Source organism: Engystomops pustulosus, chromosome 9 (genome assembly GCF_040894005.1).
Source record: "Engystomops pustulosus chromosome 9, aEngPut4.maternal, whole genome shotgun sequence".
NCBI classification, from domain to species: Eukaryota; Metazoa; Chordata; class Amphibia; order Anura; family Leptodactylidae; genus Engystomops; species Engystomops pustulosus.
The window spans coordinates 31,512,440-31,525,159 of NC_092419.1; the positions used below are offsets into that span (position 1 = coordinate 31,512,440).

Below are 12,720 nucleotides of genomic sequence, written 5' to 3' on the forward strand. Positions count from 1 at the left end.
TTGCAGTTTTTATGCTTGGATGATGTTACAACAAAGATTTCTTGGAACTGAACTGTACCGGCTGTGGCTTTCTCCGTCTCTTAGAGTTGAATCTCTGTTACTCATCCATTTTGGTGGGTAGCCGCAGCTTTTCCCACCCTACTCGTCAGGTTCTAGACAACAGGATACTTCCTTCACTGCTCAGATCTAGAACCTTACTGGTAGGGGTCATAGCTTTTCTACTGTGGATTCAAATTCCAGTTTCTGAATTACTGCCAAAAATGTCTACTAGAATTATTCTGTAAACAGGACTTTGTCATCAGCATTTTCAGCTGTAAACTACCAGTCCACCTCAAGAAGGGTATGAAATATCATTTCCAGATTTCCAGCTGTAATTTTCAGCATTGTAGCTGTATTTTAAAAGGAACCTGTCATCAGAAATTGACCTTATAAACCACTACCAGCATGTGTCAAGCATGCCACCTTCCAGATCATGTTTCTTTCATGGCCCAGTATGGGAGGAATCTATTTTAAGTGACATGCAAATTGGTTGTATAAAGTCAAGGATACAGAGATTTTAACACTGAAGTCAAGTTTTTTCTTCCTTCACTGTTACTAATGGTCCTACATCCAGAGACATCACTAACAAGATCTCCTGAAGTCTGATGCATGATGTCAACCACAGAGGAGGAGGCGTTCAGAGCTTCCCACCTTGACTTCAGTGTTAAACTTTCCGCCTCCATGACTCACAGCTTTTTGACTTTATAGCTCACTTCAAAGTTGATTTTCTGGATGATGCCATCAAACTGGACCATGAAAGAAACAAACACTAGAAGGTGTTACGCTGCTTGCCAATATTCTGGTTGTGGTTTATTAGACCAAATGCTCATGACACGTTCCCTTTAAGTAGTCTCCCTATAAGGGAAACTTGGAGGCCCCCATATGGCCCAGAATCTGAAAAACTAATTTCTGACTGTAATTTTTCCATATATATTTTCCTTATGTACCTAAAATTGGATGAAAAAATAATACAATTTTTCAGAATTGGTTATAAGAAGCAAAGAACATTTACCTAATGCTACATCACATAAATTTTAACATTTTATTGAACACGTATGAATGTAATCAACTTTTCTAGTCTATTAATTGTAAATCTGTAGCAGATCTTTTCTTATAATAAAAACCTTTGTCCTGAATTATGTTGATTGTGACGGTGTCCCCAGACCCGCTTGTAGTCATTTGTAAGTGTTTGATTCTATTCATTTTCTAAACTGTACAGTGAAGTTTTTCCATTACAATTGTATACAATTAACTAGACACAAAGCGTTATTAATGGCCGTACACTGAAAAGCCTCAGGCTATCGGTATAGCCGCATGTTTAATGAATCTGTGTAGGAGTATCGGCCTCCGATACACCACAGAAAATAAATTAAGGCCTTTGGGTTTCTGTGGTTTTAGAATAGAATCAGCCTTACAAGGATGTAATGTGATGGTAATGATCCTAAATAATCACATTTACAGTCATTGCAAATGGTTCCAGCTCATTTTTGTTAGAACCCTTTCTGCTCATACAGTGATAATGGACTGGGGATATACTGTACCATGAGTAGGCAGGTAAGTGATATTATAGGAGGCAATGGTAGCCATATAAGTCGTAGTATAGCTTTCCTTTAAACAGATATAAAACATCCTTTGGACGGCATGATACACTCTATTTTACCTTTGTACATGTTTGAAAAAGTGATTTTTTTATACAGAGGGTGGGGTTGCAGTTATGCTGCCTCCAGATAGGACACTGTACAGTATACAATCTGTTCAACACTGCCTGAACTGTAACATGCTGCCTACATACAGGACACTAAGTACAATATGTTCAGCTCTTCCTGCTATATAACAGACTGACTGCAGACGAGACACTATGTACAATCTGATCATCTCCTCCTACTTTATAACATGCTGCCTGCAGATAGGACACTATGTACAATCTGCTCAACCCCTCCTGATCTATAACATGCTGCCTGCAGACTGGACACTATGTACAGTCTACTCAGCTCCCCTTGTTCTACACGATTCTGCCTGCAGATAGGACACTATGTACAATCTGAGCATCCCGTCCTACTCCATAATATGCTGCCTGCAAGATTACTCAAACTTAACCAGCTCTATGGTGCTAATCTAAACACTCACCATTATACACCCAACCACTACCACTTGTTATCATTGATAGTGTCCATCATTGAGAGTGCCTATTCTCTCCCATGATTGAGAGTTTCCATCCTCTCCCATCGTTGAGAGAGTTTATCCTCCCCCATCATTGAGAGTTTTCATCCTCTCCCATTGTTTAGAGTGTCCATCCTCTCCCATCATTGAGTGTCCATCCTCTCCCATCATTGAGTGTCCATCCTCTCCTATCGTTGAGAGTTTCCATCCTCTTCCATTGTTGAGATTGTCCTTTCTGTCCCATCATAGAGAGCTTCCATCCTTACCCATTGTTGAGAGTGTCCATCCTCTACCATCATTGAGAGTGTCCATCCTCTCCCATCATTGAGAGTGTCGTTCCTCTCCCATCATTGAGAGTGTCGTTCCTCTCCCATCATCGAGAGTGTCCACCCTCTTCCATCATTGACCATCAGGGAGAGTGTCCATCCTCTCCCATAATTGAGAGTGTCCATCCTCTCCCGTCATTGAGAGTGTCCATCCTCTCCTATCGTTGAAAGTTTCCATCCTCTTCCATTGTTGAGATTGTCCTTTCTCTCCCATCATAGAGAGCTTCCATCCTTTCCCATTGTTGAGAGTGTCCATCCTCTCCCATCATTGAGAGTGTCCATCCTCTCCCGTCATTGAGAGTGTCCATCCTCTCCCATCATTGAGAGTGTCCATCCTCTCCCGTCATTGAGAGTGTCCATCCTCTCCCGTCATTGAGTGTGTCCATCCTCTACCTCTCTCATACCCCTCTTACCCCATTCCCAATGTTTCTTTACTGGTTCATCCCGACCTCCACACACCTTCCCCTATAGATCTGAAATCTTTTCTTGTGGTCAAAGCCCACAACATTTATTGTGCTTACTATATGCCTATCTTGTATATTTGTCTGTTTGTTATAATTCTCTGGATTTTGGATCTGGTAGCGCTGACTGGGGCAAGTGTTTAATTGCGTGATAAAATATTACACACAAAAAAAACAATAAAAAGGCATTTAAAAAAAGGTTACCCCCTCCACAATGAGTATAAAGATACAAGGAAACTCTTAATATGTTAACAATTTTCTAGTCAAATCCTTACTATATATTTTAGTTACCTCCAAAAATTGTTAGTTTGAAACATATTCATTTATTATTCATTCATTTGCACCAAAAAAGAGGTTTTAAAAATTGAAAAATATCCGTAAAAAAGACACACCGGGCCGCACATCTACCATTTTTTAACAGAAGAATTTAAATGAAAGCAGCACTGTGATTGGTTGCTCGTGTAGACGTTTCTTCTTGTAAACTCTTCTAGATTCAGCGAGGAGGAATAAAGGAAATACTTATTCATTCTGCTTTATAGGCAAAATAAGAATCCATTTGTATTACTGCTCATGAATCATTCTATATTCTATGTGATATTAATTCTTGTAATAGAAGCCAATTATTTTACGATTTTGCAGAAAGTTAATTATTTTATAGTAATGGTATGGTTTATGTGGAGTGTGATTATGAGCTACCTTGTTCTTTTACAATCCAGATTGCTATGAACTGATTATTAAGCACTTTTACCAGAGTAATAAAATAATGATGCTGTGCCCCAATGCAAACTCTGTACCAGGACCCACAGTATAATGTATCATACAGCACTGGTCTCCTCATGGAGGGAGAAGGCCCACCTGACAGGACCCCATTGGCCTGGATCTATACAAACCCTCTGTACCCCCTTCAAGCAAACTCCAACAATTTTGCCAAATTGTCACATGTGATTCCCCATTTTTAAATAAACAGAACAATGCCCATATTGTGCTGCCTGTCCTGTTATGGCATTTTCTGTTCTTAAAGTGCTTGTCAATGATAATTCTTATCGGTAGTATAAGTGGGTGGAGACTATTTTCCCCTTGTCCAATTAATTCTGAACATAGTTCCGATGATACCTTGAGTAATTTAGGGGGAAATCCAGTAACATTCCTACAGGTAAATCATCTGAACACTGCATTGTGTACAGTAGGTAAAGAAAGTATTCAGACCCCGTTCCATTTTTCACTCTTTGTTTCATTGCAGCCAATTGGTAAGATCAAAAAAGTTCTGCACTATGTGCAGTTTTTCTGGCACCCGTAGTTCATACATTTCTGGCACCCTCTACACTGCTCCGACAGAGTGCACCACTTTTTTTTTGGTGCACCTTTAATATGGGGCGTGGGGCACACTTCTGTCGGACTTTGCATGTTAATTGTGGCACACGGTCTGACTTAGCACCCCTACAGTGCAGAAAATTATGTTGCGTAAAGAATAGTGCATTCGCGTCACAAAAGGGTGGCGTGCAACACAATGTGGCGCAGATACTTCTCAAGTACATGTGTAAGCATTTTGCACAGAAAAGAACGTGCAAAGTCTGACAGAAAACTGGCGCACTGCCCTTAGCACTGTCACATGACCTTGCAGCTCCTACCGTCTTCCACACTTTTTTTTTTTTTTACAAATATACGGTTCATATGCGCAACCAAAAATAGCAGGAGACTCAGCTACTACAGAGCCAGGCTAAACTGAGGAGGATAGCAAAGAAACTGCTGGATATAGGCAACAACGATAATAGGCAAAGTTTTTCTACTTCCAAAGAAAAAAATGTGAAAAAAAAGTTACAGTTGCACTTTAAGTTATGCCCCTTACTTTTAGAATAAAATTTATTAAGGCTTGTGTGTAGCTTGAAGGCACCTGTAAAAATCATGCCAATATGCCAAGCTTAGCTCACAGGTTCCACTATGATATCCTGCTCTCAGTTGCTGCAGTAGAAACTGCAGGTTCACTTTAACTCTGTGATTGCAGAAAAGAAAGAACAGATCTTTGTACTATTTTTTTTTTTAATTCCTGAGATTACAAATTTTCGTAATGACGCCCACCATTACCATGAATGACTGTTTAAGCCAAGTAACTACAGGCTTTAGGTTCCACTTTTATCTTTTGGGGTAAAACTATAAAAATATTTAGTTTCAGCCTCACAGATGCAGGACCGGAACAAAGCTTGAAGTCGTACCTAATACAGGAAGTTCCCGACTTAAGGAAACCCAACTTACAGACAACCCCTAGTTTCAGATGGATGGATCTCTCTCTGGATGCTTTACATTAGTCCTGGGCTGCAATGATAAGCTTTAAGGTGTCTGTAATTATTTTTTATCATCCTTGTGCCCATGACGGCACAACATTTTGAAGATCCGATTTTTTTACAGGGTCAAAAAAATTACAATTATATATATTAAATTTAAGAACAAACCTAAAGAACCTATCTCACTCAGGCACTGCCTGTACTGTAATAGAGTTTGCAAATTTGTTTACTCTGACTTTCTATTGAGAACAATGCTAATTCACAAGACCAAGCCGTGCAAATTATTTTTTGTTATCCTGATATACTGAAATACAGAAACATATATTTGGCCGAACAAATTTTATTAACGTTTTCAGCTACATACATATGTAATGTGAACCACCACTCCTTACACCAGTAGGAACACTATGAATAATTCATTGTGAGAGATATACACATTCTCTATACTTAATTTATGTACACTGGGAATAATGCTATATATACTTTCCAGATTAAATTGTCTACAAGTCAACATCAGCCAGGACTTACAGTATGTAGAACCCACATAAACATCAAACCACTGGGGGGTACAGTATATCAAAGCCAGGTTTCCTATTTATGAAAATGACATCTGGCACACATGATAATTTATGTTAATTCACTTTTTATGTAAAGGAAATCTACCACCAGGATGAAGGATTGTAAACCAAGCACACTGATATACTGGTGTGTGCCCCCTCTGGCAGCATCTGCTCTTCTTTTAGCTACTTATGCCCTCGATATTCAAAAAAAGGCTTTTACAAATATTTAAATTAACCCGAGGGGCTCTGGGTTCCATAGCTGTTAATTGAGCTGGGAGCCCCCGATGCTCATTTGCATGTTTTTTGCATAATTTTTAAAACTTAAAAAAAATAAAAATAAAACAAGGGTACAAGAAGCTAAAAAAAAGACTGGATCCTGCCAGAGGGGACACACACATGCATGCAACTGTGCTTGGTTTACAATCCTTGATCCTTGTAGTAGATGTGTTAATCGATATCTACCATGAAAATCCATCTTGATAAACCAGGGACACTAACTCATAGATCCAGGCACCATGACTGTGGTAATCTTCTTCTATTTGCTATCCATGGCCTCTTTAAAGTTAACTTTTAAAATAATGTAAATGGACAAGAAGGTCTCTGGGTGAGCATTACTAGAGCCACTCCGTGCTGCAGCTTCACAGGCTGTTACACTGTGCAGGAGCACTTCCCCACTCTGACTGCATGAGATTACATAAAACATGAGAAGGGGGCTGCAGTGGGAGTAGGAGACAACCTCCTATGTAACATCCTGTAAAGCTAAAGCACAAAACTCTGGTAAAGGCCCTTACAGCCCTTCTGACTCATTAGCATAATTTTAAAAGTTGATTTTGGAAGGAAGGAGGCCATATTCAAGACATATAAAAAGATTACCACAATCACTGTGCCTGGATATATGAGTAATTGTCCCTGGTTTACCATGATGGATTTTACTGGTAGATTTCTTTAAAGGATTCTTCTTTGTAGCTCTCTTTTTAGTCAAGAGGACCCTCTACCAATTCTCCTAACATCAACTCTTTGCACATTTTAATAGATCATGCTCCATAGATTCCAGTACAGCCAGAAAAGGAAAACCAGTACATCTCACCCTTCCTTGTTGTTTGATTCATGTTTGATCACAGATGGCGGTGGTCCCCACTATGCAGCGGCATGAAGCCTTGGGTTGCAGGAAAGTCCAAATATGGGAAAAGTCAAGTCTTGGTCAAGACTTAGGGCTTTATTGGGTTTCTTACGTTTGCCCGAAATGCGTCAAATACACATGTATTCTATGGAGCATAAAGATTTTTAGTGGATTAAAAAAAAATTAAATGTTTAACCACGATCTTTAATATTTTCTCCAGTTCTTCGAGCCCCCAATATTCTGGAGCAATGAGTGGGTTTCAGTATGAAATATTTTATTTAGACTTTGATTGTCAAGTGGGTGGGCCTGGGATAGAGCACCAAACGTGGCACAGCCCATCTGACAGGAGAGGGCCTAAAAGGTATATTGGGCATGAGAACTAACTGCACTGGTGGCTCTGGAACAGTAGGGGTATAACCTGGAAGCATTAGGCTGAATCTGCTTAAAAGTTGGAGTTGGACTGGAAAGGGGATTGGTTTAGTTACGTGAAAATCTAGACTCCAGCACTTTGGCTCCAATAATTTGGCTCCAAATTACTCTGCCACTCATTTTATAGCAAGAATCAATATTATTTGGATGTAAGGAGTTCTGTCATTATAGCTCTACAGCAGCAGAAGAGGGACATACTTCATTTTCTGTCCTCCGCAACACTCTCCTCTAAAGTGGAAACCCCCTATGACCCCCTATGTAAGCTATGGTTTAGCCCCTCTCCATGGAAGGCAAATAGTCTTAAAAGTGTCTGGAATTCAAAACTCAAGGGCTCTTAGAAGACATTTCCTTGAAAAAGAGTAATCAGCATCTTAGAGAAATAAGCTGAAAATGATACGGATCTGAGTCTGCATACTGCAAGAGGAAAGAAAGGGAACCTGATAACAGAGTGAAAATCACTTAGGGGTCAAGACATTTCCTAATCCTTCCAGGAACAAGAGAGAAAACAGCATGACTGGTGTCAAAGCTTTTATATAGGTTGAGGTTTCTTTTTTTATGAAATTCATAATATAATTATATATAACATGTAACTATTTCTATATAAATAATTTGCTCATACCAATTAATATTAATGGGATGGTTAATACAGGCAGCCTCCAGTTTAAGTACAAGATCCGGTAGCTTTGTTCTTAAGTTTAATTTGTATGTAAGTCAGAACAGGTATATTTTGTACACTGTACAATTTTGCTAAAGGGAACCTGTCATCAAGAGCCCCTGAGCCCCCCGCAATCCCCCCGCAATCCCCGATCCTGAATGTCGGACGAGGATGAAGTCTGACGGGATTCACTACCAGCGTGCGCCCAATATCCTGCATCTGTCGCTTCCCCGATCAGGTCCACCGGAGTTCACCTTCTTCCCGGTGCTTGGCTTACGACACAGTTTTAAATGTTAAATCCCGCGCATTCTCTGAATCGGTCGGATCGTTCGTCGGCCTTCCCCCCGATTTGTGTCCAATCACGTGCGACGCAATTCCCAGCACAATCCCCAAAAATGATGGGAAACCAGACGAAAATGTGGCCGCGGGACCTTAGTAAATAAGCCCCAGTGTGTACTTTGCCTAAGTGTTTTTATAAGAAAACTGTCTTTTTCGATAAAAAAAAAAAAGTTAGATGAAAGTTTACCTTTCTCGCTGCAGAGGAGTGACCTGTGTCCCATGGGAGTGGGCAGTGAGAAGTGGTCACTGCCACCGTCGGGACACCATTCCGTCATGTGTCTATTTCAAAACATCCATAATCTCCTATTTCAAATAGATATATGACGGAGCAGTTTCCCAAGGATGGGGGTGAAACTGCCTCTCACTGGCCCTCCCATGGGACACTGCTCTGCAGAGAGAATGGTAAAGTTTCATCTAAAGGTAAACTTTTATTGGGAAAAGCTTTGATTATAAAAACACTTTGACAACGTCTACACTATGGGGACATGGGGGAGCCATTAAAAGGGCTCCTGGTGATAGGTTCCATGGATTTGGGGTTGTCATGGGAGTAAGGATTAAAGAGAACCTGGCACCAGGAATGCCATTTTTAGCTGGTGACAGGTTCCCATAGCCTATGCTATGCTGATTTTAAAAATACCTTTCTGAGCCTTCTGATTGATTTCACTACTTTATTAAACTTTATTTCACATTACCTGGCTCCCTGCCAGCAGAGTATGGTGAATCCCGGGTTAAGTGGGAGCTGCAGCAGTCTCAGTCTCCTAGTGTCATTTAGGGAGGTGTACGGAAATATTATTTAGCCAATGTAATGCAATGCTTTTATATAAAGTACTGTATGGTGCTCTTAATTAGGTATTATTTGCCATTGTTCTTTACATGTATAAACTGCATGATCATATGCAAGATGGAGAAATGCACTCCTCAATTATGTCATGCAGAGCAACGATCCTAGGAATAATGGCGTCAGCTTTGACGGCAGCAATTAAAGGGCAACACCTGCCATCAGTGTCAGGACCCCAGGGGATGAGTGTTTGGGTAATGGAATCTAAACAAACTTGTTAGGAGCAGGCTTGGCCTCGGCAACCTGCCTGGATGGGTCCCTAAATAGTCAATGCAAATCATTGATTTGTGATTTTGAAAGATGCTTTCAATTATTTAATTCCTTAACAATCCGTGGCATATTAAAGTCGTATTACGTCGGCTGCTGGTGATTGGAGGGGGCTCAAGGACTAAGCCCTCTCCATAGCCGGTGAGAGTTTGTGGCATATCGCAGCTGGCAAAGAATTAAAAAGCCTATGGCACGTGGGCGCTGCCGTGTTGGCTAAGGTTGTTGCTCCCTGTGACATCATCGGAGAGCAGGGATTTGTTGCTATGACAGCCTCGGGTCACACAAAGACAAAACGTCCGATCTATCAAAATATAATATCTGTTATTCCCAACGTTTAATCCCGTAACGGAAAATGGCGCCAAAAGTCAAAAAAGCTACTTTTTGCCAATTTTAAAAATATAAAAATTCTATAAAAAGTAATCAAAAGTTCATACAGTCGTCAAATTGGTGGCATTGAAAACATCATCAAGAGTCGCAAAAAATTACACCACCCAGAGCTCCGCACCCGAAAGGCAAAATGAAGAATTTTCTTTTGTACAGTAGGTTTTAATTTTTGTAAATGTATGAAAAGATTTGAAAACTTATATAAATTGGTTATCCCCATGATCTCACCAACCCAAAGAATAAAGTAGATATGTCATTTGGGGCACACAGTGAGAGCTGTAAATTCCAAGCCCACAAGAAAATGGCGCAAATCAATTTTTTCACCAATTTCACAGCATTTTGGTTTTTTTGGGCCCTTTCCCATTACACGGCATGGAATATTAAATACTGTCACTATGAAATGCAATTTGTTACACAGAAAATAAACACACAGTTCTTTACATGGAAAATTTAAAAGTTGGATTTATGAAGGTGGGGAGTAAAAAATAAAACCACAAAAATGAAAAAGTGCCTGGTCTTTAAGGGGGTAAACTTTTTGAACTTTTATTTGACTATAAATAATCTTTTTCCTCTCTTCTTCCGCTCCAGGTATCTCAATGCCAATTCCAGTCATTGGCCTTCAGGATGACTCCAGAGTTTTTGTGAATGGGAGTTGTGTGTTGAATGATGAAAATTTTGTACTCCTGGGATCTTTTGTGGCATTTTTTATTCCACTTATTATCATGGTGTTTACCTACTGCTTGACCATTCAGGTTCTTCAAAAACAGGCTACTGTTTTCATGTACGAGGAAGTGCCAAAGCAGCGAAAGAACAGCACTAGTGGCATAAAAAAAGACAACAACACAGAAAATATTTCAATGATCCAAAATCACGAGGCAGCATCTCACCTAAACTCACCGGTCAACAAAGAAGGGGCGCTGTTTCGAAAGGGAACCATGCAATCCATAAACAATGAACGTAGGGCTTCGAAAGTCCTGGGCATAGTCTTCTTCTTATTTCTCATTATGTGGTGCCCATTTTTCATTACAAACATCATGTCTGTACTTTGTAAAGAAGCCTGCGATAAAGACCTCATGGTAGAACTGTTGAATGTATTTGTCTGGGTTGGTTATGTTTCTTCGGGAATCAACCCACTAGTCTACACACTTTTTAATAGAACATATCGGAGAGCTTTTTCCAACTACATTCGCTGCCGGTATTACAAAAACAAAAAGACAGTGATTCAACAGAACCAATGCCATCATAACCCAGCCTCGACGGTCATATATGGCAAGGACCTTAATTTAAACCATTACAGGAATGGCAATGAACTTACTAGCATGGAGATGGATGAGACGGAGGAGGCGATAGAGATGCAAATCGGGACTTCAGAAATATCATTAAACAGTTCTAATGTCGTAAGTGAACGAGTTAGTTGTGTTTGAAGGAAGGTCCAATGAACCTTCACTCTTAGGTCAGTTTCAATTGTTTGTGTTAAATTAAAATGTAAAGAAAACTATATTATATGTTATGTCAACATCAGAATAATGATAATAATGTAAATATTTCTTCATAAAAAAAAACAAAAAAACATTTTTTTAAAGACGTTTCTGCAGTCCAGTGCTTCAGTCCAATGATCCATGTAATGGCTCATTCTCGAACAGAACAGACAAAATAGTAATTATTTTGGTTAAATGATTGGCAGAATGTGACGGCCATCTCTTTAACTGCATGATAAATCTGCTTCGAATAAATCATAGGTTGATATGCAAAATATAATAAACAGCTGCATACGCAAAGTGATTCATTAAAAAGGAGAATCATTCCAAGTACCAATCGCTACTAAGACTATGTCTGATTTCCTTTTCTTTTCTAGTTTAATAATTTTTAGGAACCGGGAATGTGGGTTGTTGCTGTTAATCTTCAATGCAAAGTCTGATCTGTCATATATTTCAAAAACAATAAGGCCCCATTCCAGATTTAGTCATGGTTTCAATGTGAGATCTGCATCCAAAAAAGGAAATATCTATGCATGCTACCTACAGTATTCTCATGATTTGGTATAGAAGATAAGGTAGAGTAGTTCTACAGTGCATGACTAACCCTTTAGTGTGTACACAACCATAATGGGCTGTTCAACTAGACGGCCAACTTTTTATAAGCGCCCTGAAGACAACAACACATTGAAAGAAGGAAGGGGAATTTCAGAATATCATTAAACTATCCCAACAGGGTGGCCTTTGACATGAAGAGTCCCAAGGCCTGGAAATAAGAGATCCAAACATAATCCAGCCTTCCCAAAACTTTCGCACTCTTCCTGCAGTCTCAGAAGCCAAGCATGTGTTGCTTCAAAACATCACTGAGCATCGAAAGTCCTGGGATGGAGGAGACCTTGTCTTTTGTTTCTCAAGCTCTGGAATTGGAGTAATGGCCTGGGTGCCTATTGAGGGGGCTCGGAGTGCCACCGCTGGCACCTGTGCCATAGGTTCACCACCACTTCAATAGAAGCACTTATAATGCATAAGGTATGCAAGTGATGGAAATAAGTGTCTGAGATGTTTGAACCCCATACATGGTGGCCTCTATTTATCTCGAGATCATCCCGTTCATCTCTGTGGACTAGCATGTCTATGCAGCTCCAGCTACTTCACTATTTTGGCCAATACCTTAAAGAACAATAGAGACTAAAATGCACATCTGTCCCTCCGTTTAGGCATATAGGAACTTGACAGATTAGATCCTCACCAGAAAATTCTTAGTACAAGAACAAATTGTAACAGCTTAGCCTCTAGCATCGTCGGCATGTACCACAGATTTCCCCTGGATACATGGAGCACATCAACAGCAAGAAAAAGGGTAATCCAGAACTAGACTTGATAGACAA

The 12,720-nt window shown here is 39.9% G+C and overlaps 1 protein-coding gene across 5 annotated transcripts in view; it reads left to right on the forward strand.

Annotated features, from left to right (window-relative positions):
• LOC140076866 (5-hydroxytryptamine receptor 2A-like) overlaps positions 1-11,668 on the forward strand; it is a 354,582-nt gene extending 342,914 nt beyond the window's left edge. For all 5 annotated transcript variants that reach the window (XM_072123627.1, XM_072123626.1, XM_072123625.1 and 2 more), the window contains one exon: positions 10,446-11,668. In XM_072123627.1, coding sequence (XP_071979728.1) covers positions 10,446-11,281 — 836 coding nt within the window. In that variant the 3' untranslated portion in view covers positions 11,282-11,668. The remainder of the gene's footprint in view (positions 1-10,445) is intronic.
• The last annotated feature ends 1,052 nt before the right edge of the window (positions 11,669-12,720 follow it).